We start from the raw sequence: 27,466 nt of genomic DNA, 5'->3' as shown, positions 1-27,466 counted from the left end.
AAAGGGCCCCACGTGATTGGCTAATTCCAGGATTCTCCTGTAGGCCAATCAGGTTGTGGATTCACTTCCACCTGGAGCCGGATTGGGTGGCTCCTGTGGACCAATCAGACTGCTGCATTCTGGATCCTACTGTTCTAGGACCAATCAGACTGCTGCATTCTGAATCCTATTGTTCTAGGACCAATCAGACTGCTGCATTCTGAATCCTATTGTTCTAGGACCAATCAGACTGCTGCATTCTGGATCCTATTCAACTAAGTACATAACAACTTCCATCAGCCCCAACATTGTACGGCTGGAAGGAACTGCCATGCAAAGCATCTCCAGGTCACCAGGTTGGCAAAGTCTGCTTTGAGGAGCTGGGACCAGACAAAGAGTCTGCTGCTGAATCTGCCTAGCCAGGAGCTGCTTCCTCTGACTGGCAGGGGCTCCCCAGGATTACCCAGAAATACGAGTACTAACAGGTGCATTTGGGGGAAGGGAAGGGGCCCTGGGACTTGGGGGGCTGGCAAGGAGGCAGCCGTGGTAGCAAGGGGGAGCCCCACCGTGAGCCTGGCCAAAACCCAAAAGGGTCTCTGCTCCATTTATATTGCCGTGCGGCTTCTGAGACTAGGAAAAATATGCATTCTTATTTTTTTCCAGGTCCCTTTATCAGTTTTGATCCCACAAGGCAATTTGCCTCTGAGCAACTTGCGCTCCCTATGGTGACTTTTCACTCTTTCCTCCCACCGGTCATTTGCATTCTTTGTTGGGGTTGCAGAATGGTACCCCGGAAGCAGGGCTGACAAGGTGGGGTGACCGTCTCAGACGGCAGGGTCCCCCCTGGACAGCAGACCCCAATGTTGATCTAATGCTTATTTCCCCTAAATTGAATTCTGAATTTTGAATTTTATTGTTATTCATGTTTTTATACTGTATTTTATGCTGCTTTTACAATTAAGTGAACTTGTTGTGAACCCAGTTTTTGAACCGGGAAGGGCGGGGTATAAATAAATTTATTATTATTATTATTATTATTATTATTATTATTATTATTATTATTATTATCTCCCAGCCCCTTTGTCCCTTACTTAGACCTTCTCTGACCTCCTCCTTCCCCAGCAGGCAAGTGGGGGCATCATTCTGGGGTCCACCTCAGGCGCCATAATATCTTGGGCCGAACCTGCCCAGAAATAATAGTAATAGTCCCACTCTATTCTTCTTTGGTCAGACCTCACCTGGAATACTGTGTCCAGTTCTGAGTGGGCACCACAATTTAAGATGTTGACAAGCTGGAAGGTGTGCAGAGGAGGGTGACCAAAGAAGAAGAAGAAGAGTTTGGATTTGATATCCCGCCTTTCACTCCCTTTAAGGAGTCTCAAAGCGGCTAACATTCTCCTTTCCCTTCCTCCCCCACAACAAACACTCTGTGAGGTGAGTGGGGCTGAGAGACTTCAAAGAAGATGATCAGGGGTCTGGAAACCAAGCCTGATGAGGAACGGTTGAAGGAACTGGGTATGTTTAGCCTAGAAAAGAGGAAACTGAGAGGAGATATGAGAGCCATGTTCTAAAATCTCAAGGGATGTCACATGGTAGATGGAGCAAGCTTGTTCTCTCCTGATCTGGAGGGCAGGACTCAAACCCATGGCTTCATGTTACAAGAAAGGAGATTCCAATTTAAACACCAGGAAGAACTTTATGATATGAAGAGCTGTTCAACATTGGAACTGCCTTCCTTGGAAGGTAGTGAATTCTCCTTCGGTGGAGGTTTTTAAGCAAGGGTCAGGTGGCCACCTGTCAGGGATACTTTACTGGAGATCCCTGCATTGTGGTTGGGGGGGGGGTTTGGAATATTTTTTATTAAGAATTTTAACATGACAAAATATCAAAAATACATCATCTTCATTTCCCCCTTCCCCATTTTTCCCTCCCTTCCCAAAAAAGAACCCCCCTTCCCCTTCCCATGTCCACCTCCAGACTTCCCTCAGCTCCTCTCTCTGGTTTTTCTCTCCATGTCCCAGAATTGTACAGATCCTTAATTTATCTATCTAAATATCACCAATAAAAAGTTTGTGTATGTTATTCAAAACCTGCCAAGGAGACCAGTTCATTTGGTTGTTTCTTTAAGTACTCTGTGAAGGGTTCCTGTTTGTCTTTAAAATCACAGTTGTCCTTGTCATCTAATTTATGTGTCAGTTTTGCCAAGGAGATCCCTGCATTGTAGGGGGTTGGACTAGATGACCCTTGGGATCCCTCCATTGAGAATGCACTGATCATTCCAGAGGGGCCCTGGGAAGCCCCTCCCCTTTGGGATTGATTGGCACTTGCTCCCCCCACCCCCAGCGCTGTGACTCACATTATTTCCCACCTAAGACAGTGGCTGGGACGCGGGTGGGGCTGTGGGTTAAACCACTGAGCCTAGGACTTGCCGATTAGAAGGTCGGCGGTTTGAATCCCTGTGACGGGGTGAGCTCCCGTTGCTCGGTCCCTGCTCCTGCCAACCTAGCAGTTCGAAAGCACGTCAAAATGCAAGTAGATAAATAGATACCGCTCCGGCGGGAAGGTAAACGGCGTTTCCGTGTGCTGCTCTGGTTCGCCAGAAGCGGCTTAGCCATGCTGGCCACATGACCCGGAAGCTGGACGCCGGCTCCCTCGGCCAGTAAAGCGAGATAAGCACCGCAACCCCAGAGTTGGCCACGACTGGATCTAATGGTCAGGGGTACCTTTACCTTTACTTTTAGGTCTAAACCACAGAGCCTAGGACTTGCTGATCAGAAGGTCAGCAGTTTGAATCCCCACGACAGGGTGAGCTCCTATTGCTCAGTCCCTGCTCCTGCCCACCTAGCAGTTCGCAAGCGCGTCAAAATGCAAGTAGATAAATAGGTACCCCTCTGGTGGGAAGGTAAACGGCGTTTCCATGCGCTGCTCTGGTTCGCCAGAAGCGGCTTAGTCCTGCTGCCCCATGACCCGGAAGCTGTACGCCAGCTCCCTCGGCCAGTAAAGCGAGATGAGCGCCGCAACCCCAGAGTCGGCCACGACTAGACCTAATGGTCAGGGGTCCCTCTACCTTTTTAAGACAGCAGCTGGCCATGAAGGCGTCTCAAGGCAGCTGGAGAAGCCTCCGTTTGCAACCGCGTGAAGGATGGTGCCTGAGAGCTGCCGTGGAGATTTTAAATTTCCTGGCGGGTCCTATCCAAGGCCCTGCTGGATCCACAACTATTTTTTACCTCCTGTGGCCAGCTGATAAATTATAGCCAAGTCCTCTGCCAGAGGAAGGACGGCGTGAGAAATAAATTGCTGGGGCCAAGGTCTTCTGCTTTTCCTTTGACTTCCATTTACGCTGATAGATGTAGCTGTCTCTGGCGAGGTAGCCCACAGTAAAACTCTCTCTGAGAGGGGCTTCCTCTTCCTGGCTCAGCTGCCCGGCCTATTTTCCCATCTCCTGCCCAGATGCCTGTTGTTCCAAGTGTCATGGAATCATAGAACTAGTTAGACGAGACCCCACAAGGCCATCTAGTCCAACCCCCTGCAATGCAAGGGTCGCAGCTAAGGAATCCCTGAGGGATGCTTAAAAAACATGCAAGGAAGGAGAGCCCACCACCTTCTGAAGTAAACTTTGAGTCTGAAGCCACTAGCTGTTATTTTTAGGACTGGGAGACCAGCACAAACCGCGGGTTCCAGGGTTGCTCTGCATTTTGTGTGATTTGAAATATGTGGCATATAGAGATGCTAAATATCCTGTTGCGATGAAAAGGGGGTAAGCTCCAAAAGTGAAAGGGGTGGAATGAACACAAGGAGAGGTATACAAAGGCGAGCGCCAGGTCAGATTTAGGCTTGCCGAACTACACAAAGAGCATCCCATTTCAATACAAAAACCCATCTTTGAACTGTCAGAGAGTTCAAAGAACTTTCTTGTCATTCGAATCAGTGGCGTAGCATTGGTTGTCAGCACCCGGGGCAAGGCAAGTAATTTGCGCCCCCTAACCCGTGGATCTTAGTAGGGGCAGAGAGCTGCAAGTGCGAGCGCGCCCCCCCCCAGATGTTGCGCCCGGTGCGGCCGGCCCCCCCTGCACCCCCCACGCTACGCCACTGATTCGAATCCTCTGGGGGAACAGAAAACAAGCTTGGTCTGTCTTCCCTTGCCCATATCACCTCTCTGTCTCCTCTTTTCCAGGCTAAACCTGCCCAACTCCTTCAACCGTTCCTCATCAGGCTTGGTTTCCAGGCCCTTGGTCATCTTGGCCACCTTCCTTTGCACACCTTCCAGCTTGTCAATACCCTTCTTAAACTGAGGTGCCCAGAACTGGACAAAGGACTCCAGTGGAGTCTGACCAATGCAGAATAGATCATATTTTTCTACTGAGATGCCCATTTGCTTGAGAGTTTTGGCCCAGCCACTGAGAGGCTTCTGGTTGGCTGGATGTGATGTGCCCTCTCTGGCCTGATCCAGCTGTTTTGAGACTCTTCTGACATTCCCCAGCCACTTCATCCTCCCACGACACACTTGCCACCGAGGCCGCAGTGCAAAGCGGCTGCCTCTCATCCCTGGAAACATCTCCTTCGATTTCTGCCAGCGTCTAAAGAACAAGTTGACGCTAAGGAGGTAATAATCTAATTTGCTGAGCAGATTAGAATTCCAAAACCCCATTTAGGCTCACGTGAACGGAATGAGGAGATATGCTAATTAGTTAAATAAAACAAATCTCCGCAGCCCCTCGTGTCTCTGCCCGCCCTGCCCCCAATGCCTTGGCCTCCCTGTCTCTTGCCATTCCCATTCCAATTCGGGGGTGGGGTGTTAGGTTTGCAGGAGTCGCTTCGTCAATTATCTTCCAGCTCATTGCAGCAGAGGGTTTTTGCCCATGCTAAAAACGGAATAATATTTAAAAAGCATTTATTCTAATTGCAGCTCCTCTGACATTGTCTCATTTTAATCATTCTCGGCAGGCATCAGTTCCCTCGACCGGGGGGGGGGGGGGTACGCCGATATTGCGTTGGCTGTTGGCCTTCAGAGCCAGCCAGCCTCAGTTGGAGGGTACAATGCTTCTGAATCCCAGCTGCTGGGAACCACAGGAGGAGGGAAGGTCCTGGTGCTCAGATCCTGCTCACTAGTTTTCCCACAGGCATCCAATTGGCCACTGTGAGAAGAGGATGTTCAACTAGGTAGGCCTCCTTTGGCCTAATCCTGCTGCTGCAGGGATCTTCTTTGTTGTTGTTTAGTCGTTTAGCCGTGTCCGACTCTTTGTGACCCCCTGGACCAGAGCATGCCAGGCACTCCTGTCTTCCACTGCCTCCCCCAGTTGGGTCAAACTCATGCTGGTAGCTTCGAGAACAATATCCAACCATCTCGTCCTCCTTCGTCCCCTTCTCCTTGCGCCCTCCATCTTTCCCAACATCAGGGTCTTTTCCAGGGAGTCTTCTCTTCTCTTCTCATGAGGTGGCCAAAGTCTTGGAGCCTCAGCTTCAGGATCTTTCCTTCCAGTGAGCACTCAGGGCTGATTTCCTTCAGAATGGAGAGGTTTGATCTTCTTGCAGTCCATGGGACTCTCAAGAGTCTCCTCCAGCACCAGAATTCAAAAGAATCAATTCTTCGGCGATCTTTATGGTCCAGCTCTCACTTCCATACATCACTACTGGGAAAACCAGAGCTTTAACTATACGGACCTTTGTTGACAAGGTGATGTCTCTGCTTTTTAAGATGCTGTCTAGGTTCGTCATGGCTTCTCTCCCAAGAAGCAGGCGCCAGGGATCTTCTTAGTTTCTTATTATTCCTCAATGGAGACTCCATGGACAGATCCAGTCTACCTTAGAACAAGAGTGGGAGAAGGCTGTTGCTCTCACCTCCTGCTTGGGGGCTTCCCTTGGGGGGGGCATCTGGTTGGCCACTGTGAGAACAGGATGCTGGACTCGATGAGCCACTGGCCTGATCCAGCAGCCAGCTCTTCCTATGTTTTTAGGACAGCACAGGACGTGGGGCCCTGGGCCCCTTCCAACACACATTGAGGGGATCAAGGTGTCTTCAGCCCCCTAGAGTTGGTGTGCTTGATTCTGGGAGTCACAACACTTTCCCAAACTCCTGGGCTCTTTTAAAAGTTAGAGGAGTCTGAGCGAGCAGCTGTGGAGAGACGTGTGGCCACATGTCTAAATGCCAACCGTGTAATCATCAATGTTCCCCCTTCTTGGAGAAGACCTAAATTCAGATTCAGAAATGCCTTACTAGACCCAGGGGAGGAGACACAGCACCTTCTTGGAGATAAGTAACCCATAAATTCTTGCCAAGGGTGAAATTAACTTTTGTGCCAATTGTGCTGGAAAAGACTCTGACGTCCCCCAAGACCCATTCCTGAGCACCATCTTGTTTAAGAGGGACTCGGGAACATAGATTTTTGTCGGTCTGAAGAGGACTGGAAGCTGTAAAAAGAGATGAAGGAGGTGCTTTGAGAGACACGAGGGGAATTTATTTAAACCAGTCTTTTAATGATGCCTCCATTTCAGAAAGACTTACGATCTGCCTGCCAGGCCCGTCTCCCGCTTAAAGGGGCTCAGAAGGCAAACAGCCATTAAAGTAATTTAGGAGACGTTGCAGGACTCCTGATGCATCCATGCAAAAGCACATATTCTGGAGAAATGACAGGGAACCATGGCAAGCTACCTCTGAAGAGAAACTTCATTCTCTGGCCCAGAAGCCCTTCCCCAAATCCCAGAAGTGTGTGAACTGGTTGTGCCTGCATGATGGACCTTGGAAGATGGCGGCACGTGCTTGAAAGGAGTCTCTTCTTAGTGGTATTGCTTCTCAGGTTAAGAACGTGTTATGTACTGAGTTGAATAGGATCCAAAATGCAGCTGTCTGGTTGGTCCTAGAACAATAGGACCCAGAATGCAGCAGTCTGATTGGTCCTAGAACAATAGGACCAAGAATGCAGCAGTCTGATTGGTCCACAGGAGCCACCCAATCAAACTCCAGGTGGGAGTGAATCCGCAAGCTGATTGGCCTACAGGAAAATCCTGGAATTAGCCAATCACGTGGGGCCCATTGTGTAAATAATGTATATAAAGCAGACATCTCAGGGGAACTTCCATTCCTCCTCACCACTGTGAGCTGAATAAAGAGCATGAAATCCACTCTCAACTCTGAGTATATTTCAGAACGTAAGAACCTAACAAACCCTTCCTGGATCAGGTCAGTGGCCCATCCAGCCCAACATTCTGTTTTCACAGTGACTGATCAGATTCCTGTGCAAAACCTGCAAGCAGGACCTGAACACAAGAGCCTTCATCCCTCCTGTGGTTTCCAATAACGCAGTGGTTCCCAAACTTTTTTTGGCCATGCCCCACCTAAGCATCTCTAAAATCCTGATGCCCATCCCCTGTGACATATAATTCTTATTATTCAAAAATTGAACTCCTATTCACGTGTAAAGGGACCCCTGACAGTTAAGTCCAGTGGTGTCCGACTCTGGGGTTGCGGCGCTCATCTCGCTTTATTGGCCAAGGGAGCCGGCGTACAGCTTCCGGGTCATGTGGCCAGCAGGACTAAGCCGCTTCTGGTGAACCAGAGCAACGCACGGAAATGCTGTTTACCTTCCCGCCGGAGTGGTACCTACTTATCTACTTGCACTTTGACATGCTTTCGAGCTGCTAGGTTGGCAGGAGCAGGGACCGAGCAACAGGAGCACACCCCGTCATTGCGGGGATTCGAACCGCCGACCTTCTGATCAGCAAGCCCTAGGCTCTGTGGTTTAACCCACAGCGCCACCCGCGTCCCTTTCACTTGGGGAAAGCCTAAAAGGCCATTAACTGTTAATAACTCATTCTCAGATTGCCCCCCTTAAAAATCAAATAGGGAACCACGGCAGTAACGGGTCTTCAGAAGCAGTGCTAACTCTAACTATGGAGGCGGAGCAGAGCCATCATAGCCTGTACACATTGGTAGCCTTGTCCATGAATTTGTCCAATCCTTTTTTTCATATTGGTGGCCGTCCCTGCCTCCTGCAGCAGTGAGTTCCATAGTTTAACTATGTGCTGCATGAATAGGGTTTCCATATTTCAAAAAGTAAAAACTAGGACACCCCAAAGGTTGTTGGGAATGCCCACAATTTTTCGATTGACTTACCTAAGATCCAGGACAAAGAGCCACCTTTCGGAAATTCCCCCTGGACATCAATTCCGGATGTATGGCAGCCCTGTGCGTGAAGAAAGGCTTTCTTCTATCTGTTCTGAATCTCCTAACGTTCGGCTTCAGTGGATCCCCATGACTTTGAGTGTTTTGAGAGAGGGAGAAAAGGCCTTTCTCTACAAATAAGTCTTCTGTTTCCGTCATGGTTGTATCTGCTCCATCTCCACGTCCCCAAGTTTCCTGCCACTATCCTGTGACTTATCGTGCCTCAAATGTTCACTGCTGGGGGGGAGGGCTTTCCTGCTTCTGCCGCTCTGTAGCACAAGGCTGCCCACCCCCCAGAAGGCAATAACACAGGAACACTGGGAGCAACTAGCAAAGTGGAACCAGGTGCGGACGGCCCAGTATAAATGCACCACGAACGCAGTCTGATTGCATCAATGACGGGTTGCAGACTACAAAAGGCAAGCCCTCATCAGCCTGGGAGGCCCCTTAGATGTGCTGTGCCTGAACTGTGATAAGGAAATGCTTCCAGCCTTCATGTCACATGTGGATGGGCGCTGCACCCCAAAGAACACAGTCCCACACACACACAGTGCCATCAAGATAACAAGAATATTCCTTTCTGACCCCTGTGATGGAGCATAAAACACTGTTCTGCTTTTTCCTCCCAGCCTGAATAACTGCAAACATTATTAAGGGCCATAAAGTTACTCAGCCCTTTTATAATCCTCCGGCTTGGAGGAACCCCCTTTCCAAGCTGCAAGTTGTGCAAAGTTGCGTTTCCTTTTATGGGCTCCGAATTTGCCGGCTGTTAATTTCTCTAAGTGACTCCTTGTTCTCGTATGATGGAGTTAACACGGGGGCCTGATTCCTCTCCCCCGCCCACCCTTCGGTCCTTCAGCTAGCTGGAAGATGGAAGGGAATGGAAGGAGAAAACGGGGTGTAAGGGGTGCTTTGCCCCTTAGCTCACTGGCACACAGCGTGCAGAGGCTGCCCAAGAGGTTTTGCTCTGTGCCCTGAGGAGTCATTGCCTTGCAGGGCCAAGCTGCAGCAGACGACAGCATTTGAACTGGGGTCAAACCCTATCACATGCAGGAGGGCTTCGCATGCAGAAGGTCCCAGGTTCTGGAATGTGCCCCATTTGAAACCCTGCGCAGCCACTGCCAGTCCATGTAGGTAATACTGAGCAAGATGGAGCAATCCTCTGACCCAGAAGAAAACGCTTGTCTACACTGGTCTGCAGTCCCGTCCAAGAGTCAGCAAAGGCTATTGGGGTGGCTGTTTAGTCGTTTAGTCGTGTCCGACTCATCGTGACCCCCTGGACCAGAGCACACCAGGCCTCCTGCAGTGTCTTCCACTGCCTCCCACAGTTTGGTCAAACTCATGCTGGTAGCTTCGAGAACACTGTCCCACCATCTCGTCCTCTGTCGTCCCCTTCTCCTTGTGCCCTCCATCTTTCCCAGCATCAGTGTCTTCTCCAGGGAGTCTTCTCTTTTCATGAGGTGGCCAAAGTCTTGGAGCCTCAGCTTCAGGATCTGTCCTTCCAGTGAGCACTCAGGGCTGATTTCCTTCAGAATGAAAAAGTTTGATCTTCTTGCAGTCCATGGGACTCTCAAGAGTCTCCTCCAGCACCAGAATTCAAAAGCATCCATTCTTCGGCCATCAGCCTTCTTTGTGGTCCAGCTCTCACTTCCATACATCACTACTGGGAAAACCATTGCTTTAACTATGCGGACCTAACACATCAGACTTCTAGATGTGATGCTGTACTGAAGTTGGGGTTCTTTGTGTGTATGTTCGTACTAGGAGCTTCCACCCATGCTTGCTGTGCAAAGCAACTCTGCCTGCACATTTGTCAACCACCTGATCAACCCCCCCCCCCACAGCTCACCTCAAGCCTCTCCCCCTATGTGAAGCCCCTCCCTTTTAAAGGAAGGGGAGATGCTTCCGACAGCAGTTGGCTAAACCGCTTTACTAGTGGCCAAACTTGGCTCTCCAGCTGTTTTGGGACTACAACTCCCATCATCCCTAGCTAACAGGACCAGTGGTAAGGGATGATGGGAATTGTAGTCCCAGAACAGCTGGCTATGTGAAACCCCTCCCCCACATCCTGGTAGCACAGCTTGCCTTGGCTGCCTGCCATCCATGCTGCTTTCTTTCTCACCTGCCTGCGATTCCTTATGCTGGAGCCAGTGTGGCCCCCTGCTGGTGGTCTTGTGAAGTGCAGCATGACAACAGCCTTAGATTATTATATATAGCAATCTGAGCAGGCCACACCACCACCCCGCTTTAATCGGGACTGCGGCATGCAGGGAGGGAGGGGTAAACCCTTCTCTGCATCACCCAAACCAAAAGCAACCTCACAGCAGCTGTTAGCCCCAGAATGCAAGCTGCCACTGAGAGCTGCCACGCAGGGGCATATGTGATTTTCGTCTGGACTGCAGCAGGGGAGGAACATGTTGACCCCATGTGCACATGTGCCAGTTATTCATTATTGCAGCCATGACATTTAATGTGATGCATTTAGCCCTGTATCTAGTTTGGCGTCTCTTCTCCTTCCTCTCCCTCTCCTTCTTTTGCATGTGCTATTATCATCCCCTTACCAAAATGCCATAAAACTGTCTGCTCACAAAGGCAGGGGCAAGTAGACAAATGGCCTTAAACTTCTAGAGGTGATTATATAGCAGAGCAGCTCCTTGGACCTCGGGGATGGGCGATATATATGATTTATAGAGCCAGCAATGGGCCTTGCCACTTCCTTCCTCCCGAGGCTGAGCAGGGAAGCAGCTGGGACCCGGCCCCTCCTCTCCCTTGCTCTCGCCCTCTCTCACCTCTCCTCCTGGCCCTCCTGGTGCTCAGTTCAGAGCAGGGCTGCAGAGCAAAGGCAGGCCAAGAAGGGGAGCAGGTTGAGCACAGAGGCCCCTGCCAGCTGAGGGATTGTGCTTCCAGGGGCCACAGAGCCCCAACCCTCCATCATCAGCTCCAGAGAAGCGGACACGGAGCAATGGATCCAAACTACAAGAAAGAAGATTCCACCTAAACATTAGGAAGAACTTCCTGACAGTAAGAGCTGTTCGACAGTGGAATTTGCTGCCAAGGAGTGTGGTGGAGTCTCCTTCTTTGGAGGTCTTTAAGCAGAGGCTTGACAACCATATGTCAGGAGTGCTCTGATGGTGTTTCCTGCTTGGCAGGGGGTTGGACTCGATGGCCCTTGTGGTCTCTTCCAACTCTATGATTCTATGATTCTATGATCTTGGGTGCCCTCCTCTCTGCACCTTCTGCTTGTTAGCACCCTTCTTGTCTGGGGTGCCTAGAATTGGACACAGGACTCCCGTTGGGGTCTGACCAAGGCGGAATAGAGCAGTACAGTTATTTCCTACACATCTGCGGATGCAGCCTAGAATTGTGTTAGCCTTTTTAGCTGCTGAATGACAACTGTTGACTTGTGAGACTCGCTCACTTGGTTGTCAGGATTGCAGACATGCAGCCTGTCAGAGCAGGCAGGGCAGGTGGGTCCATAAAAACAAAGTGGGTCCTAAAAATTCACACTTAAAGTGTCAAAAAGTCAGGGCAGAGAGGTGCTTCTTCAACATCCTCTGGCAGCTGTGCAATGAAGGTGCCAGGCACGCCTCTGCAGGAAGGGAGTCTCCCAGCTTAGGGGCCACCACAGAGAAGGCCCTCTCCCCCTGGCCCACCACCCCCTACAAGCCTCTGAAGGTGGAAGGGCTACCAAGAGGGCCCCTCTGCCGATCGCAGCATTCAAGAGGGTCCATACTGAGGTCCAGCGCCGAGGGCCTTCTGCGAGAAGCCAAGTTACAGGGAACCAGGCAGAGGGCCTTCTCGGTGGTGGCACCCACCCTGTGGAACGCCCTCCCACCAGATGTCAAAGAGAAGAACAACTACCAGACTTTTAGAAGACATCTGAAGGCAGCCCTGTTTAGGGAAGCTTTTAATGTTTAACAGATCACTGTATTTTAATACTTTGGAAGCTGCCCAGAGTGGCTGGGGAAATTCAGCCAGATGGGCGGGGTATAAATAATAAATTAGTAGTAGTAGTAGTAGTAGTAGTATTACTATTGTAGAGAAGGAGGTGGTCCTTCGGGTATTTGGGGCCTGAGTCATTCAGGGCTTTAAACACCAACCTGAGCACCTGGAATTGGGCCCAGAAACGAAAGGGCAACTGGCGCAGTTCTTATAAAACGGGGTTGTGTGAGATCTCAATGGAACCCGAGCCGGTAATCAGGACGCTGAATTTTGGACCAGCTGAAGTTTCTGCATCGTCTTCAAGGGCAGCCCCACGTAGAGCACATTGCGGCAATCCAGCTTGGAAGTCACTGCATTGTGATGCACGTGCTTCCCTCTCACAGATGCTTGAGGCATTGAACCATCAAAAGGTACCCTGAGAAGGGACCCGCAGGGCCATCTAGTCCAACCCCTTGCAAGGAAGGTTGTGCCAAGGTGTCTGAGGCCAGGTGCAGGATTGTTGACCGCTCTGATTTCAAGAAAGGCCATTTCCAAATAAATCTGCCCAGTGCTCAGATCAGTCCAGCCCATCTTTCCTTCTTTCCACATCCTTAGCCCATCAGAAACACGGTGGGTTTTTGTGTGACCCCAATCCCATTACCTAGCTGCTATAAAATCTTGAGCTAACAAAGGTGATGGAGACAAGGGCAGTTGGGAGAGAGGGTAGGCGGCTTTTAGCATCCCGCGTGATTAAAGGGAGCAGAGCCAGCAGCCTCCGGGTGGGTAATAAAATCTGATTTATTGACCCAGCCCAATAACAGCAGCAGCAGCAGCAGCAGCAGCAGCTCAGGCTAGTGAGTAAGTCTTAAATTTCATTAGGTGATAAATACTGAGAGCGAATCAATTTGGTAGGAAAGCTAATTAGCTCCCGCGATTCTGCATCGATCTCGGGGCGCCTCGCATTGGAGGGGCCTGGATCTCACCTTCTGGCGATGGAGGGGGGCGTGGGGAGAAGGGCCCCGGGGTGGAGTCACAGGGTGGGGTCGGGGCCCCAATACCATTTGGGAAGAGACTGCTGGAGAGCAGAGAATGGCAGAGAGGGAAATCATCTAGTCCAGTGCAGGCAGAAATCCTTGGGCTGGTGGAGTTTGCTGAGTCCTGCCCACTGCTTGCTTTAGCTGAATGTCTGTGATTAGGGTTTTTCTGGCTTATTATTTATAACCTCTGTGCCTCGGACCGCTCGAGGTGGCTTAAAATCAATTAAACCAGCATGGCTTTAAGCAAACAAGCAAATGGAAGAAACCTGAAAAATCACAAATTGCACCAAGGAGGGACTGGCTAAAATTATGAAGTGCATCTAGATGGAACGAGGTAGAAAAACACAGGGAAAAATATTTTTCTTCAATAAAGAAAACCACGCCCTCCAGAGCCTTATAAACAGGATATCCTGTTTATATCATTTAATTTGAGGCGTGCTCCCTAATGGCAAACTTAGACCTTAGGAGGGCTGGTCATAATGCCGGTCATATCAAGGTGAGGCAAATATGTAAGAGGGTGTCAGAGGGAGGTATTGGCTATTGGTTACGTGAGGCCTTAGTGTGTGGGAAGACTTAGAGGGGATAGAATTCTTTGCAGCTCAATATAGCATGTTCGAAAAGGGACGTGGGTGGCGCTGTGATCTAAACCACAGAGCCTAGGACTTGCCGATCAGACGGTCGGCGGTTCGAATCCCCGCCATGGGGTGAGCTCCCATTGCTCAGTCCCTGCTCCTGCCAACCTAGCATTCCGATAGCACGTCAAAGTGCAAGTAGATAAATAGGTACCGCTCTGGCGGGAAGGTAAACGGTGTTTCCGTGCGCTGCTCTGGTTCGCCAGAAGCAGCTTAGTCATGCTGGCCACATGACCCGGAAGCTGTACGCCAGCTCCCTCGGCCAATAAAGTGAGATGAGCGGCACAACCCCAGAGTCGTTCGCACTGGACTTAACTGTCAGGGGTGCCTTTACCTTATATCATGTTCGAATCTTATGTAGGGTTTGGCTCCAAGGTTTCTATGCATACACGAAAATTGCATCTGCCCCAACCCTTGGAGCCACCCCATGGCTACTGGGTGAGTGGAGGGGAGAAGGAGAAAGTCCCATGCTCCCAGAGCCCATGCGCAGAGTGTGTCTTTCCCAGCCAGCAAGGCAGAGAGCTCCTATTTTGCACTGACCGGCCTGCTGTGAAAAGAGGTTTTAAGCTTAGTGCGCAGGCCCTGGCTGGCTAGGGATGCTCACATGAGATCTTGCGGCAACCCGGTTGCCCTGCCAGATTTTGCCTGAGCATCCCAGAGCCGGCACAATGAGCAGGACTTGCCTCCCGCCCCACGCACACACCAGCAATGCGGAGAGCTTAAAAGCTCTTTCCTTTGGCAAGCGCAACATGAGCTTTGAAGCTCTACACCTCGCTTGGGTTTAAGTTGAGCCATTTCAACCAGCCGACCTTCAAGCACACATGGTTAAAATGGCGCAAGTTGTGATTGCACTATCTTGCCGCGGTGTGCTGTTTTCTTTAGAGGAAAGAAGTCGGGCGTCTGCTCTGCATGCAGAAGGTGCAGAAGGTTCCATCCCACTGGCATCTCCGGTGAGGCTGGGAATGTCTTCCAGCTGCAATCCCGGAGAGACCCTGCCAGACAGAGTAGACCATACTGAGCTAGAAGGAGCAGTGATCTAACTCGTTGGTGTGAGGCAGCTGCCTGTGTTCATATGCACACATGATGTTCAGTCTCCTGGTTTTATTTCAGCCCAAATCAGCTACAGAAACTACATTCTTGAGCAGAAGTGGCCCCTCCGTCCACAATGGGGGCTGCCTCACCCTTTCATTTCCTGCCATATTGCAGACCTGGTGCAACTGACTGTATTTGCACAACTTGCTTTTATGCTGCAGCTCAGCTGTAAGCTTGGTGCTGATACTTCTCCCCTGTTCTTCCCATCCGCATATAAAATATTGCCGTTAAACCTTTCTTTCTTTCCATTCTTCCAAATAATTTTTAAGAATAATCATTGCCATTTTGTTATTTGCTGGTTGGATGTTTTTATTGGCAAAGGCTGAAAAAGAAAATTTAGTCGGCAACAATACAATTTTTATTATAGAAAACCTGCCTAGGAAAGAAAAATGTAACTTTTCCCCGTTGTGGGGCAGTACATTGTCTAGAAACACATAATTCCAAATATTTTCTGTCTTCTTGTTTTTATTCCCGCATATCTTACTGGCTCTCACCCACCAACTACATTCTATCTTTTCTTTTATTTCGACTCCTCAATTAGCAGTTACATTGATTTCACATTTTTCACTTTTTCCCTTCCAGCTAAGGGACCAGATTCAGTTATTACTAATTCCATTTCAGTAAAAGATTGCCCTGGTTTAGTTAGAGTCACAGTGACACTGGCCACACATATTTATTTACTTTTCGATTTTTACCCCAGTTATACACTATTTACTCTTATTTTACTTGCTTAGGCATCTAAAGCTAAGAGAAATATTAAACAGACATCCTTTCCTTTTGCCTTTTGCCAGATTAACCTTTTTTGATAAACTCCCATTAGTGTGAATTCTTTCTTTTGAATCTGAATAAATGGCTTAAATCCATTGTCTGTTGCAAATCTGAAATCAAAAGCTTTAAGAGTTTCCAAAAAGGAAATGCCATTCTTTGTTGTCAAAAGCCTTTTTCTGCATATAGAAACATCAACAAGGTCTCCCCTTGACTTTTGGAGCCAATTAAAGTCTGTGTTGTATGCAATATTAGTGCAACTCATAGTAGACCCATTGGAATTAATGAAGTGAGGTTTATTAATTTCATTGGGTCTACCCTGAGCAAATGTTTGTTGGATACAACCCGACATGACTTTTGCAGGTATTGTCACTGCTGTGAATAAAAATGGTTGCTGGGTAGGGATGAGTCTGGGAATAGTTTTGTGTCGGGACCTGAATATCTGCAGTGGCTTTAATCCTGTGCTCTCTCTCCCTTGCCCTGCCCAACCCCTGCAACCTCCTCCAGGTCGTGAAAGTGGTTGGCAGTAACATCTCCCACAAGCTGCGGCTCTCTCGGGTCAAACCGACGGACGAAGGCACCTATGAGTGTCGCGTCATCGACTTCAGCGACAGCAAAGCCCGCCACCACAAAGTGAAGGCCTACCTGCGGGTGGAACCAGAGGAGACCACTGAGCCCCACCGCCACAGCTCCCCCACTGGGCACCTGCAAGACACCCAGCTGCTGGGCTTGCAGCTCTCCGACCACAGCAAACTGAGCGGCTCCCACCCACATCACCAGCACCACAAGCCAGGCAAGGAGCTCAAGAAACGCTCCGTGGACGATGCGTCCTGTGCCCTCTAGACTGGGTTGCGTCCCGAGTTGTGGTACTGAATGGCCTAAATGGGGTTTCTCCCTTCTCCACCCCCACTCTTCCACACACACACACACACACACTTGCCCCATCCCACTGGGTGGTGGGAACATGACATCCCAGTGGCCAGCCCGTATTTGGGCCAGGTTGCTGAGGAACCGATGTAAAACGAATGCCACAAACTAGAGTCACCCCGTCCGCATGAACCTCATTGTCAGCATCCCTTCCACTCGGTCATATAGATATGTATTTTTAACATTCCTTTCTAACTATGAATTTCTCCCCTTGAATGGACAATGGGCTGCTTCCGGGACTCCGGAGACGAAACGGAGCCGCTCCAGGGTGGATTTAAACGGAGGGAGCCCAGTTGGCCGGGTTACACTGTCCTGCTGACTGCCTATGTCCACTTGGGTAGCAGAGGGCATCTTCCCCAAGGAACACAGCTGTGGATGCCCCCCCGGCACCTTTGCGGGTGTCCAAGCAGGACTGTCTTCTCTGATTGTCTTTTTGGAAGTATTTAGGGTGTCCGAACATGGGCCTGAGGCCACCTGCCTTGCTGTGAGGAGGTTTAATTCAAAGCTGGACCTTCCCCCAGCTCTGGGGACACTTTAAGCCACACCTGACCCTCCTCACCTTTGCATTGCTAGCTTCTTATGCCATTTGTGAACCCCCCGGAGATGCTCCACCTTGCTTTGTAAAATGAGACGCCCGAGGGATGCCGTTTAGACCATCCGTTTTAATTCACTAGTATCAAACTGTGTAACTATGAAGTTGATGACTGTATATTGTAAATATAACCGACTGTTTCTCCCTCCTGCATTCCCAGGACACTGACCCAGCCCCCGTGAGTTTTCCAAGTGGCACCTCTTTGTAGCTGTGTGGAGAACCAGCAGGATGCATTCTTGGGGGTGCTGGCCGTTAAGAGCGGTAGACTTATAATCTGGTGAACTGGGTCCGCGTCTCCGCTCCTCCACATGCAGCTGCTGGGTGACCTTGGGTTAGTCACACTTCTCTGAAGTCTCTCAGCCTCACGCACCTCACAGAGGGTTTCTTGTGGGGGAGGAAGGGAAAGGAGAATGTTAGCCGCTTTGAGACTCCTTCAGGTAGTAATAAAGCGGGATATCAAATCCAAACTCTTCTTTTTTAAAAAAAAAAAGGGAGGCCACCATTATAAAACTGGTTGTCTCTTACGACACCCAATTTGCACAGTAATTTCATGCATTGCTGTGTTCTTTTTTAAACGCTCCACTCCAGTCTATGTCCCAGATACTATTCTAGAGCGATCCTGCAATCTGGTACTAGAGCACAATACTATGGTGACAATTTGCCAGCTGGAAAAGTTGATGTGGAGCTCAGGTCCAAGAGCTGTCAATCACCAGCTATTGAGCACACAAATGGTGGGTGGCGGATTAAATTCTCAGCACTGCTTCTTATGATTTTTTTTTTTAAATTTGGGAAAAGTTTGGGATCAGGTTGGGATCCTCTTTTTTATGTACTCCCTAGAGCAGTGGCACGGAGACAACTGTAGCGAGGCCTCTGTATCTCAGTCGCTGGAAGTGAGAACAAGAAATCTCTTAAGAAGCAGACCTTAGATGGATGTGGAGGCCACGCCGGAGGACCAGTAGAGTCAAATTTGTGGGCAACCTGGGAATATAGACCCACCTGGGTGGATACTTTTTTGGGGGGAATGGGACCCCACCCTGTGGGAGTGGACGCCCACAGGTGGCTGCCACCCCAGCCTTGGCAAAAACTCATGGGCACATAGAAGTGGCAGGGACCCAAAAGAGCATCTAGTCCAGTGCCCTGCAAAATCACTCCTTAGAGCGGGGTCTGGGGATGGCAAGGCTCCTGACTGAAACAATTCTGGTCCCCCAAAACGAGAGCATAAAATGCAGATTGCACAAGAAATACCAATTTTCTGGGTTTCAAAACCAGACGCCCAAACCACCCGGTTCCACAAGCCCCTTTCGTCCCCCTCCCCAGTCCTATTCCTCTTGTATATATTTCTATTTGCTATGTCTCGGGGGAGGTTGTTTGCAGAAGCAGGCAAGACTGGTGCAGGGAAAGGTAGTCAGCCAAGGGAGGTCAATGTGTGTCTCATCAAGAATACAGTTTCCTGCTGCTGCTGCTGCCTCTGGGCAGAGGGTCAGCCTAGCTGGCTACGAGTAACGACCCCTTCCTTACAGCTCTGTGACTCCAGGCCCAGGGTAGGAGCCCCCTATGCTGCACTAAGAGGGGAGGCAAGCAGCTTTCCCACAATGCCCTGCCCTTACCTGCACCACACAAACCAGTCTGTAACCAGCTGAAGCGAATAAAGTTCTTTAAATGGGCTTGCCATCTCTGAGTCTTCATTCGTGTCAAACGCGCCTGGGGCACACTCTGAAGTGTCATGGAAAAGAAGTGAAAGCAGTGACCGGGAGCCTGGGAGCCCATCAGGCATGACTGGGGTGGGCCTGTGGGTGTGTGGTTTGGGGAAGCAGGCAAATATACTGCCGTGTGCTCGCTAATCTCCAAGTGGTGAGGGCTTCCAGCAGCTCCAGCTTTTACCCAGGGTTCAGTTTCCTTGGAATGAAGGTCAGCGGAGACTGTGGCGCATTTAGGATTTGCGGTTTTCTTTATGCGTATGTACAACCTGAGTTGGGGATGGAAGGGTTCGCATTTCCTTCTCCAAGAAACACTTCTGACACCAGTGTTGCATGCACAGAAATTGCTGAGGCCAGGAGACTCCAGGGGTGTAGGAATGCAGCTCAGTAGAGACTGCGGCGACTTTAGGATTTATAGTTTTATACACACACACACACACACACACACACACAACCTGAGCATGGAATGGAGGGACTTGCAGAGTTAACACCCCAAAAGATCTTACTTCTCCATTACAGCTTTGGGTTAAGCACAGAGTAAGGCAAGCCTCTGTGCCTCTGTTGATCATCAGCAGAGTCATGCCAGAGCCCTGAACCGGAAGGCGTTTTGGCATGCTGCTGCTGATGATGATCGCCAGAGTGATCATTGTTATGTACTGAAGTTCTCACCCTGGGCCAGCAGAGGGATACTGTAGATAGTTATGCAAATAAGGGATCGAAAGTGACATTCAGTGATTGGATAGTTTTAGAAAATTGTTATAGTTACATTGTACTGGAGCTCTATATAAGCAGGCTGACTGAACCCTTCAGTTCAGTTCTGTTCGTTCTGGCCTGTGAATAAACAAGAGCTGTTTGAAGAATCGCTGTGTCGTCTGATATGTTCACCCACAACTTAACACTCATATTTGGTCTGGTACTCATGCCAGAGAGCCAAACCAAAAACAGAAGCCAGGATTGGCTGCTGTGATCTGGGACGTCCCGCTTAAAACAGGACAGTTGGTGGGTCTGCACTGTGGATAACTTAAAAGGAGGATTAGAGCAATTCATGGAGGAGAGGGCTATCAGTGGCGACTGGCCATTATGACTATGTGCTGCCTCCACAGCTGGACGTAGCAATGCTTCTGAATTACTTTTGGCTGCAGGAGCTGCCAGGAGGAGGCGTAAAAGGCGCCACCCAACCATCTTAGGGAATCCCCTCTGGATTTGTGTTGGGTTTAAAAAGGTAAAGGTAAAGGGACCCCTGACCATTAGCTCCAGTCGTGACCGACTCTGGGGTTGCGGCGCTCTTATCACTTTACTGGCCGAGGGAGCCGGCGTACAGCTTCTGGGTCATGTGGCCAGCATGACTAAGCAGCTTCTGGCGAACCAGAGCAGCGCACGGAAACACCATTTACCTTCCCGCCGGAGCGGTACCTATTTATCTACTTGCACTTTGACATCCTTTTGAACTGCTAGGTTGACAGGAGCAGGGACCGAGCAACGGGAGCTCACCCCGTCGCGGGGATCCGAACCGCCGACCTTCTGATCGGCAATGAATGAATGAATGGGTACCGACTGTCACCCGTTGGTGGGTCTATGTTCCAGACAGCACTTGCCAAAGCCACAGATGCGTAGGCAGAGAGGGAGGGAGCTGGGCAAGGGGGGGGCAGGGAACCAGTCTTGTTTGTGATGCCAGCCCTTCTTAGGTACTCCTTAAAGGTAAAGGGACCCCTGACCATTAGGTCCAGTCACGGACGACTCTGGGGTTGAGGCGCTCATCTCGCTTTACTAGCCGAGGGAGCCGGCGTACAGCTTCCGGGTCATGTGGCCAGCATGACTAAGCCACTTCTGGTGAACCAGAGCAGCGCACGGAAACGCTGTTTACCTTCCCGCCGGAGTGGTACCTATTTATCTACTTGCACTTTGATGTGCTTTCGAACTGCTAGGTTGGCAGGAGCAGGGACCGAGCAACGGGAGCTCACCCCGTTGTGGGGATTCAAACCACCGACCTTCTGATCGGCAAGTCCTAGGCTCTGGGGTTTAACCCACAGCGCCACCCGCGTCCCTGTGTAGGGTTTACACCTTAGCTTTTTCTTCTCCCAGAGATGTCCCACAAGGCTGAGGGTACGGACTTTCCCTCAGGGTGTACTCCTGGCTGGGAGGCGAGCATTCCTCCTGCGAGAACTTAGTTCCCTCCTCCTCTCTGCCCTGAGCCTCTGCAGCTCAGGAGAAGCTGGAGGGTGACCGGACCCAGAGGCAACCTCACCTTCCCCTGACAGGGCTGAGAGTGGAGCACCTGCAGGCAATGGGTCCTCCATCACCTCCGGAGCCAGAGCAGATTCAGCTGGTGTCTGCTCCTGAGGATCTGGCATAGGTGAGGGCCCTTCAGGTTCAAGCTCCTGCCCCGGCTCAGGCAGCCCTGGAGGTGGGGACTCCTGTGCAGGCTGGGATTCCTCAGGTTCAGTCTCTGAATCCGATTCCCAGGCCATCACAGATGGGGACCAAAGGTGGATAAAGGACCCCAGAAGGAGCACAACATCTCCCCACACCTCATACACTCCAGTTTAAATTAATACATTAATAATAATAGTAATAAATAAATAAATAAATAATAAAAATAATAATATGATGATGATGATGATGATGGAGGCTTTGCCTCCAGATCCTTTTTCATCTCCCCAGATGTCCCAAAGAGAGGCAGAGGCTCAGACCTCGTGGACCAGGACCATCTCTCTTCCTTCTCCTCTGCCCCACAATCACCCTGTTACGCACAGAGAGAAGGGGGGGGGTGAACTTGTGCTCAGCTCCATAAGTAGCCCTGACGGTCTTGTCAGGAAAGAAATACACAGCCTCTCTGCAACCGTCCCCAGGCCTCGCTTGTCTATCTTCCCCGGACGGTGATTTCTCGCTTTGTCTGCCCTTCTTATGCCTCCTGTCAAGCAAACTTACGTCTCACCCAGCAAGAGGCGGAAGAGTGGAAAGTGGGGGCCGGCTGAGGTTCGCCCAAGGCTGATGAGAGGCCCCCCCCCCCGCCTCCAAATGAAGAGGGATAAATAAGCAATTCCATGATGCATTCCAGACACAGGATCCTGGCCAGTGAGGAGGTGCAAATAAAAGCAGAGCCTCAGGCTAGCCAGGAACTTTGCAAAGCCCCCTCCCACTTCACCACACCTGTGGGCTGGGGGAGCGCTTGATTTCTGCCTGCCCTTGCAGCTGTCAAGGTGCAGCAGGAGAGGGAAACCAGATGGAGAAGAGCCTGCACATGCAGAGGAATTGCTCACCGCTGGCACATGGAGCGGACAATGCACAGCACTCTTTGCTGACCTCTCTCACCCGCACACCGCATCTCTGAACTTGGGGCTGCTCTCGCATCTGTTCGGCAGAGAATGGGAATATTGGTCTCTCTCTCTCTCTCTTTTCAAAATCTTTATTAAACAATCAACATTAACTTACACAACAGTACACAATAATACAATATATACAAACTACATACACCTATTATACAGAAAAATAAAAGAATGAAACATGGAATACATAAAATAAACTACTGATTATTCTCATTGTACTGTTTCTCATTTTGTTATTTGACACACACTGCCTTCTTGATTTTTGTTCTCCCAATTCTTTTCAAGATGTTCTGTTATTTATCACCTATAGATTACAAGGTCTGCCAGGAGATTTTTGTTATCACAATAATTTTTTTAATACTCTTGAAGTACTGTCCATTCTTTATTCACCTTCACTCTCTGAACTTGGGGCTGCTCCCGCTTCTGTTTGGTAGAGCATGGGATTCTCTCATGGGTCATCGGTTCAAGCCCCACGTTGGGCAAAAGGATTCCTGCATTGCCATGGGTTGGACTAGATGACCCTCCTGGTCCCTTTCAGTTCCATGAGTCTGCTCTGGAATCCAGGCGCCAGGAGATGCTCTCAGAAGGGAGTCTGACTGCCGGGGAAATGGAACTGTTGCAGGTTCCAGCCTGTGCAGCCTGGGAAGGTGGGAGAGCGTCTGCTTCCCATGCATGCAAAAGGTCCCGGGTTCAGATCTCACTCTCTGCCTGAAACCCTGGAGAGCCATTGCTGCTGCCAGCCAGTGTAGACAATACCAAGCTAGACGGACCAATGACCTGATTTGGTATAAGGCTCCCCAAACACAGTGGCACCTCGGGTTGCAAATGCTTTGGGTTACAAACGCTTTGGGTTACAAACTCCGCTAACCCGGAAGTAGTTGCTCCAGGTTGCAAACTTTGCCCCAGGGTGAGAATGGAAATGCGCGGTGGCAGCAGGAGGCCCCATGAGCGAAAGCAGGGCTCAGGTTAAGAACGGACCTCCGGAACAAATTAAGTTCGTAACCCAAGGTAATGCAACGCAGACCACATTGTTCATCATTATTTACTTATTAAGTTTACATACGCATAATTTTTTTTATTATTACTTTATTTATTACATTTATATACCTCCTATTTTCCCCAGGAGCTCAAGGTGGAGCAAATCATTCTCCTACCCACTTCATCCTCACAGTCACCCAGTGAGCAGCATGCCTGAGCGGGGATTTGAACCCAGGTCTCCCAGGTCATAGCCCAAAACACATGACTATTACGCAGCTGCCACCCTTCATCAGAAAATCACAGGGCAGTTTGTACTTTCTAGCTTGTCCATCCATGCATCTATAACATGGAAGCTTGTTTTCTGCTGCTCCGGAGGTTAGGACCAGGAGCAACGGGTTCAACTTCCGAGAAAGGAGATGGTAAGAGCTGTTTGACAGTGGAAAGGACTCCCTTCCTTGGAGGTTCTTAAGCAGAGGTTGGATGGCCACCTGTCAGGGATTATTTAGCTGAGATTCCTGCACTGCAGGGGGTGGACTAGATGACTCGTGGGGTCCCTTCCAACTCTGCAGTTCTATGTTTCCATTGTTCTTTTCCAGATGCCAAGAGATACTCTCTGAAGGGAGTTCAGCAGCACACAGTTGACAGCACTGAGGAAGCGGCAACACAAACCGAACCAGACAAAATCTTCAGAAAAATCATTGCTGGGGGTAGACAGAATTGGAAATGTATTTTTGTGAGTCTCTGGGGAACTAACCCAAACAGTGCTCACTAACCGTTCCTTGTCTTCCTGGGGAAAACGTGGCAAGTAGGAGTTCTGTCCTGGGCCGCAGAGTTCTGTCCTGGGCCCGATGTTGTTCAACATCTTTAGAAACAACTTGGATGAAGGCATTGAGGGGATTCTCATGAAATTTGCAGATGACACCAAATTGGGAAGGGTAGCAATGCTGTAGAAGACACAACTGGGATTTAACAGATTGGAAAACAGGGCCTAAACTAAAAGAATGAATTTCAATAGGGACAAATGTAAGGTTCTGCACTTAGGCAGGAAGAACCAGATACACCAATATAGGATGGGGGACACCTGGCTTACTAGCAGTACATGTGAAAAGGATCTAGGGGTCTCGGTGGACGACAAAGCTGAACATGAGTCAACAGTGTGATGCAGCAGCAAAAAAAGCTAATGCTATTCTAGGCTGCATCAACAGAAGTCTAGTGTCCAGATCAAGGGAAGTAATAGTCCCACTCTATTCTGCCTTGGTCAGACCACACCTGGAGTCCTGTGTCCAATTCTGGGCACCACAATTTAAGGAGGATGTTGACAAGCTGGAAAGTGTGCAGAGGAGGGCAACCAAGATGATCAAGGGTCTGGAAACCAAGGTTTATAAGGAACGGTTGAAGCAGCTGGGTGTGTTTAGCCTGGAAAACAGGAGACTGAGAGGAGATATGAGAGCCACCTGAAGGCAGTCCAGTATTGGGAAGTTTTTAATGGTTGATGCTTTGCTGTGGTTTTATATGTGCTGAAAGCCACCCAGAGTGGCTGGGGAAACCCAGCAAGATGAGTGGGGTATAAATGACAAAATCATCACCATCATATATCTCAAAGGTTGTCCCATGAAAGATGGAGCAAGCTTCTTTTCTCCTGCTCTGGAGGGTAGGACTCGAACCAATGGCTTCATGTTACAAGAAAGGAGATTCTGACTTAACATTAGGAAGAACTTTCTGACAGTAAGAGCTGTTTGACTGTGGAACGGTCTCCCTCGGGAGATTGTGGACTCTCCTTCCTTGGAAATTTTTAAGCAGAGGTTGGATGGTCATTGTCATGTATGATCTAGTTGAGGTTCCCGCATTGCAGGGGGTGGGACTAGATGACCCTTAGAAGTCCCTTTCAACTCTACAAGTCTATATCTATCATCTATCTATCTATCTATCTATCTATCATCTATCATCTATCTATCTGATAGACGGATAGAACTGTAAATGGACATCCAGTTAAGGATACAAAAGAATTTAAACAGTGGCCCTGCATATCATGGGACGCCCTGAGATGACCCCTACCCACCGTGACCCCTACAAGGCCCCCCTTTCTGCTCCCCTTGACGCCTCTCTTATAGACTTGTGACCCAGCTTAACCGTCCCATCAAGGCATTGATTTTCCCACCTCTGGCTCCCCTGCCCAGGTTATGGCCCTCTTTGCACAGGAAACAAGATGTTTCTCTAAGTTTATGGCGCCATTAGAAATTCTCTGGGAAGCTTGAAGGCTCCAGGCAGGATGGTTCATGTTCCCATTTTTATGGTGGTGTCTGGCTGGGAGGACGAGGGCAGCGGGGGAGGGGGCAGAAGTGACTCAAGAGCTTCGTTATCACCTTGGCTTTATTATAGGCAGAGTAAATTGCTTTTGTTTGAAGCGGCATAATGGTCAGAAAAGTGACTGTGTGGAAATGACATTTTCACGCTGCCTATTTATTCTCAGCTAGTGCTTTGCATATTAAGTTTGCTCCATTTGCAAACCAAAAAAGAATCAAAGCTTTGCACTGAATTTTAAAGGCATCCCTCAGCTGCCAGTTTGCAAGCTTCTGCTTCTTGCTTCAAAACAGAACCTGAAGGTTGGATGGCTTGCAGGTTTTTTTGGGAGGGGGCTGTAATATTTTTTTGGGGGGGTTTCCTTGAGTTTCCTCCTACCAGCTCTGCCACCTGTAGCCTACCCAAGTTCCAGGGAACAGGATGAATCCCTCAGGAAGAAAGCAGTATGTGGGGGCCCTTCTCTCCCGATCCGGGGTCCAGCCACCTCCCCAGCCAAAGGGAGCTCAGGTGACTTTTCCAGCCCCCTTAAGCACATTTAAATTTGGTCTCATTCACACAAACACACTCCGCCCAACACTTTGTGTCTTGTTTTGCGATGAGCAAAGCTGAGATGGAACTTGTTCCTGGAAGAGGTGGCCAACTGGTACGCAGGCTGAGACCCTATCTGATCGCGGACTGTCTCGCCAGAGTGGTGCATGCTCTGGTTATCTCTGCGCTCTATGTGGGGCTACCTTTGAAGGTGACCCAGAAACTACAACTAATCCAGAATGCAGCAGCTAGACTGGTGACTGGGAGCAGCCACTGAGACCATATAACACTTGTCCTGAGAGACCTACATTGACTCCTAGTATTTTTCTGAGCACAATTCAAAGTGTTGGTGCTGACCTTTAAAGCCCTAAATGGCCTTGGTCCTGTATCCCTGAAGGAGCGTTTCCACCCCCATCGTTCAGCCCGGACACTGAGGTCCAGCGCCAAGGGCCTTCTGGCGGTTCCCTCACTGCGAGAAGTGAGGTTACAGGGAACCAGGCAGAGGGCCTTCTCGGTAGTGGCGCCTGCCCTGTGGAACGCCCTCCCACCAGATGTCAAAGAGAAAAACAACTACCAAACTTTTAGAAGACATCTGAAGGCAGCCCTCTTTAGGGAAACTTTTAATGTTTGATGAATTACTGTATTTTAATATTTTGTTGGAAGCCGCCCAGAGTGGCTGGGGAAGCCCAGCCAGATGGGCGGGGTATAAATAATAAATTATTATATTATTTGGATGTCTTCAAATGAGGATTGGACAAATTCATGGCGGAGGAGAGGGCTATCGAGGGCTTCTTCTGAGTACCACTTTGGGATGGTTTATGGGACGCAATTCATAAATGGAAGTCCTTCAGGAAGCACCAAGTTAAACTGTGATGGAAATCTCTCCCATAGAAGGCTGTGATGGCCAACAACTTGGCTGGCATTGAAAGAGGATTGGGCCAATTCATGGAGGAGGAGAGGGCTACCCAAGGCTACCTGTCACAGTCTGGTTCACGGGCAATCAAAGTCCCGGCTGGGGATGTCGGGACTGGGGGCAAGATGTGGGGTGGGAGCAGGAACAGGAGTCCAGAAGGCAGGAGTCAGAAAACCAAGAGTCTGAAGGTCAGGGTCCGAGGATCAGGAAGCAAGGGGTTACGAAGTCAGGGGTCCGAGGATCAAGAAGCAGGGAGTCAAGAAGTCAAGGGTCCGAGGATCAAGAAGCAAGGTGTCATGAAGTCAGGGGTACAAGGACTAAGAAGAAAGGAGTCATGAAGTCAGGGGTCTGAGGATCAAGAAGCAAGGAGTCAAGGAGTCAAATGCAAGGCAGGGAACGTGTTGCTGTGGCAAAGAGCCAAAGGGAAATGCTGACCTTCTATCCCTTCCCAGCTCTTGCCACCAGGTGCTGTGAGTTACCAATCAGCCTCACCTGTGTGGTTGCGCCTTGCCTCTTCAGAACAAACTTAGGAAGGCCCCAGTCCTGCAAAGTCCTACTGGTCACAGGGCCTGGCTCCTGCACACACTCCTGACACTACCCTACCAGCCCATCTAGTCCAG

The 27,466-nt window shown here is 49.8% G+C and overlaps 1 protein-coding gene across 1 annotated transcript in view; it reads left to right on the top strand.

The window, feature by feature from the left end:
* VSTM2L (V-set and transmembrane domain containing 2 like) overlaps positions 1-18,767 on the top strand; it is a 90,976-nt gene extending 72,209 nt beyond the window's left edge. The window contains exon 4 of the mRNA XM_053394747.1: positions 16,092-18,767. Coding sequence (XP_053250722.1) covers positions 16,092-16,427 — 336 coding nt within the window. The 3' untranslated portion in view covers positions 16,428-18,767. The remainder of the gene's footprint in view (positions 1-16,091) is intronic.
* The last annotated feature ends 8,699 nt before the right edge of the window (positions 18,768-27,466 follow it).

This window comes from Podarcis raffonei, chromosome 6 (genome assembly GCF_027172205.1).
Source record: "Podarcis raffonei isolate rPodRaf1 chromosome 6, rPodRaf1.pri, whole genome shotgun sequence".
NCBI classification, from domain to species: Eukaryota; Metazoa; Chordata; class Lepidosauria; order Squamata; family Lacertidae; genus Podarcis; species Podarcis raffonei.
The sequence above is the reverse complement of the archived record's forward strand: the minus strand, read 5'-3'. Positions and strand labels throughout refer to the sequence as shown.